The 3622-nt window shown below is 33.4% G+C and overlaps 1 protein-coding gene across 1 annotated transcript; it reads right to left on the bottom strand.

The window, feature by feature from the left end:
* Positions 1-212: 212 nt before the first annotated feature.
* LOC137008080 (uncharacterized) lies at positions 213-3035 on the bottom strand. Its single transcript, XM_067369904.1, has 5 exons — positions 2972-3035; positions 2341-2417; positions 1393-1689; positions 1258-1299; positions 213-917 (listed from the first exon to the last, which is right to left on the bottom strand). Exons 2-5 carry the CDS (start codon positions 2405-2407, stop codon positions 673-675), a joined length of 651 nt encoding a protein of 216 aa, XP_067226005.1. The 5' UTR covers positions 2408-2417; positions 2972-3035; the 3' UTR covers positions 213-672.
* Positions 3036-3622: the final 587 nt, after the last annotated feature.

Genomic DNA, 3622 nt, shown 5'->3' with positions numbered 1-3622 from the left:
CTACCTTTAAATCTCTTCCCTCCCCCACAAAATGAATCTATGAATATCTTAAGATTTACTGCACAATAAGTTCATGTAACATAAATTCAGTTAATCTCTACAGCGACTCTTCACACACTTTGCTAGTTTCACAGGTATACGGTATTTTACCCCTCATCATGTGATAATAAAAAAGTTTCCAGATATTCATGTTTAGAGAGCATCACACATGTTTATTCATTCCATTTTTCTTTTTCTTTTATTTTGATAATAAAAAAGGACACTGTGCAAAACCACACCATTCACAGCATAGAAAATTGCAGGTATATGGAATATTAAAAGAAAAAAAAATCACTTTAAGCAATAATACAACTTACCAAATAGAAAGTTGACATTCGTTATAGACATTCCATGAAAGTCAGAAAAAAAGCAAAGCCAAACACAGTTTGGGTTTTGTTGCATTGCCTCTTAATGTTCACATATATACACACATATATACATGATGGATCTAAATGATCAATAATATACCATTATTTCACAGAAATCAATAGAGTTTTAAAACTTAAAACCAGAGTTATATAGTTCAGTAGTTTGAGATATAACAGATAATGTGTACCAATATAGTTTAAGGTGCTCTTATAAAGTTTGTGTCTTTCATTAATCCACATTAGAGTCAAACAAAACTCAATGCTTTCATACTGTTGATTCAGGGCTATTAATCACATTTTCTGGACAATTGCTGTTTACTTCTTCATGTCTGTGGACCCAAAACTTCCACTTCTGGAATCCACAAGGTTTGGTGTAGTTTGATTTAGTTTTATAAATGATTGTCATTGTGATGATGAGGATGAGGATGATGAAACAGCCCACGACTGTAGGGACGACAGTACCATTTGATCTAGGACCCGCCTCTGGTCCAGGATCTAGATTTTTGGGGTCTGAAAAGTTGCAATTAAACAGTTTAACTGATTGTTTAAATCATAAACTCAACTTCAGTCTATCAAACATCAGACAGTCAGATTCTCCACACAGATTCACGAAACACTTCTGCTGCTGACAATCTGAGAGACCAAATCTAAACATCTCTAAAATCTGACTGAAATATCTAGAGAGATGTGAGACCATGATGATACATCAGTTTCCTTCTTAGACCCTAAACTCTAAAATCATTTATTCACAGGTGATTTTTAAAATGATAAATATTAGATTAGAGCAGTTTTCTGTTCCATAAGTAACCTGGAGCTCAATAATCAATAACTAGAATAAAATATATTATACCTTTGTAAAGAGCTTTAGTGTCAGTTGCAGTATTTCTGGACTCTGTTAACAGATTTTAAATCAGTGTTATTAGACAGGGGAAAAAAAAAATGAAAACATTTATTAAATTATAAACAACAGTATTATATACTGTACCTGTTATGTCCACAGTGAATTCTGCTCTTTTCATCTCACACATTGTTTGCACAAAGAATCTGAATTTCCCAGTCATTGCTGTAGTTGGAGTGAATCTGCATGTGAAGCTGTTTCTCTGTTCACAGGGGTCCAGAGGAAACTCTTGTCTACAGATTTCTGAGTTTTTATATTTCTCAGGGTATTGAAACTTATACATTATAATGCAGCATTCAGGGCGCTTCTGAGAGACGCTGCAGGTGAAAGTTACTTCTTCACCCACAGTTCCAGTCACATCCTCACAGCTTATACTGCAGACATCTGAAAAATAACAATGTATGTCATATAATACAGCAACTGAACAATAATAAAGATCTGTTTTTTATATATCTTGTGAAACTTTTAACACATCCAGACTTCTTGTGTCTCCGTCCATGTCAGTCATATAATAAACACATAGAGACTCTTTCATTAGAGAACATATTCATAAATAAAATCACTGCATTATGTGTTTTTGTACATTATAGTTTAAATAGGATTCAATATCTGGTAATGGGAGGATTATAGCTTATATGTTCAGTAACAACATATAAAGTCTCAGCATGGAACATCTTGACTGTCTCTTGTAATCATGAGCATCAGAGTCAGTTGAGAAACACAAGATCCTGTAGTCTTGGTTAAAATTGTGATTTTGTGCTTATCTGTATGAACACATAATTTTACATAAAAGAGTTATAGTGTATAAACACATAAAATAGCAGATTTCATAATAAATGTAAGTTTGAATTATTGGAACGATGTCTCTCAGAGCCATAAACACTTGAACACTGAACTGGACACACTTACAAATGGGTTTTAAGAGCCACTTGTGTTGTAGGCTATGCCTATACGATTAGACCTTTTCTCTTTATCTTATATTCAGTCCCTCCTCAAAACTCTCACACTCTTTCTAGTGAAAGTTTATTCTCTTACCATCATCAGCTCGACATACAGCAGTCCAAACCAGAAGGAACAGTTGCACAGATTTTACAGCATTCATGGTTTTGATTCTGCAATAGAAAAAAAAGTAAAAAATGACATAAACTTGCATCAGAAGTGAGACTTAACCAACTAGAACTAATAAGGAAGTGTTTGAGATTAAATTGTAGAGATGATTTACTGCTCAATAGAAATGTCAACATAATGAATCATGCATTCATTTGGTGAGATTGAAGGGACTCATGAGTGTAAAATACAACCACAAAACTACAAGATTTACAATAAAGCACTGAGAGAACACAATGAAACAAATTCAATCCATGCATGATAATATTGCTGCTAAATCTACAGAGCCGAGACAGAAACTGAACGTGATGAAAAAAAAAAAAAAAATCTATTGCATTATCTTCACTGAACATAAAAATACATTTTCCTAGAATAAAAATGTGTCACAAACACTTTGCCAACAAAAAGGTTTTCTATAGCTACTCATTGGCATTATGAAATATCTGCAAAATATGTAAAACACATAATATAAAAACACCATGCATGTGTTGAAGATTTTCCTGTGGCTGGTTATGGATTAGTAAATATAAATAGGTTTTTTTGTTGTTTTTATTCTCACCTCTGGTCTGTATGTCTTCTCCGTCTGAGTTCATGCCAGTCTGTGTGCTAGTCTACTATTGCGACACTATATAACGACCGACTGAACTTTCGCTTTCAGAATGATGCTCTCACACAGGTAATTATAGACTATTTTGCTGTCTCATTTTTGGCTAGCACGGCTATTTGTTCCTGTGTTCGATCATTTCCTCTTGTATCCTCACTCCTAATCCCTTATTACGGTTTAATGGATAATTACAGCGGAGGGAGAAAAGCTTTCCTCAGAGCTTTATTAGGACTATTTCAGGGTAACTGATGTAAAGATGTTATCATGGGTGGATTCATCCAATAAGAAATACATTACATCCTATAAAAATGCGATATAGGGAATAAAAAAAAACAAAAAAACAAAAAACAACAACAACAACATATATTTCAATTTTCTGGAACAAAGTGTTATTCTTTCTATCTTTACCTTCCGTTCCAGCAAATGATCCCAATAACCACTTTCCTATAACCAAGGAGGAGAGAGAAAAGTGTCCACTGCCAAAAGTTAATGTCAAAAATTTTTTTTTTTTTTTTTTTTTGCCAATTAAATTATAAATGAAAATTTGGCTGAATAATTTATGTGTTTCATAATGAGACGGGAACACCACTTTTTGTTTTCGGCACA

The sequence above is a fragment of the Chanodichthys erythropterus genome, chromosome 19 (genome assembly GCF_024489055.1).
Source record: "Chanodichthys erythropterus isolate Z2021 chromosome 19, ASM2448905v1, whole genome shotgun sequence".
Lineage (NCBI taxonomy): Eukaryota > Metazoa > Chordata > Actinopteri > Cypriniformes > Xenocyprididae > Chanodichthys > Chanodichthys erythropterus.
The sequence above is the reverse complement of the archived record's forward strand: the minus strand, read 5'-3'. Positions and strand labels throughout refer to the sequence as shown.

Bases quoted from the DNA above. Each gene is read 5' to 3' on its own strand.
- LOC137008080 (XM_067369904.1), bottom strand. From the start codon at position 2,407: ATGAATGCTGTAAAATCTGTGCAACTGTTCCTTCTGGTTTGGACTGCT. The intron at 1,690-2,340 runs GTAAGAGAATAA...GTTATTTTTCAG, and splicing joins TGTATGTCGAGCTGATGATG to ATGTCTGCAGTATAAGCTGT. The intron at 1,300-1,392 runs GTACAGTATATA...ATCTGTTAACAG, and splicing joins ATTCACTGTGGACATAACAG to AGTCCAGAAATACTGCAACT.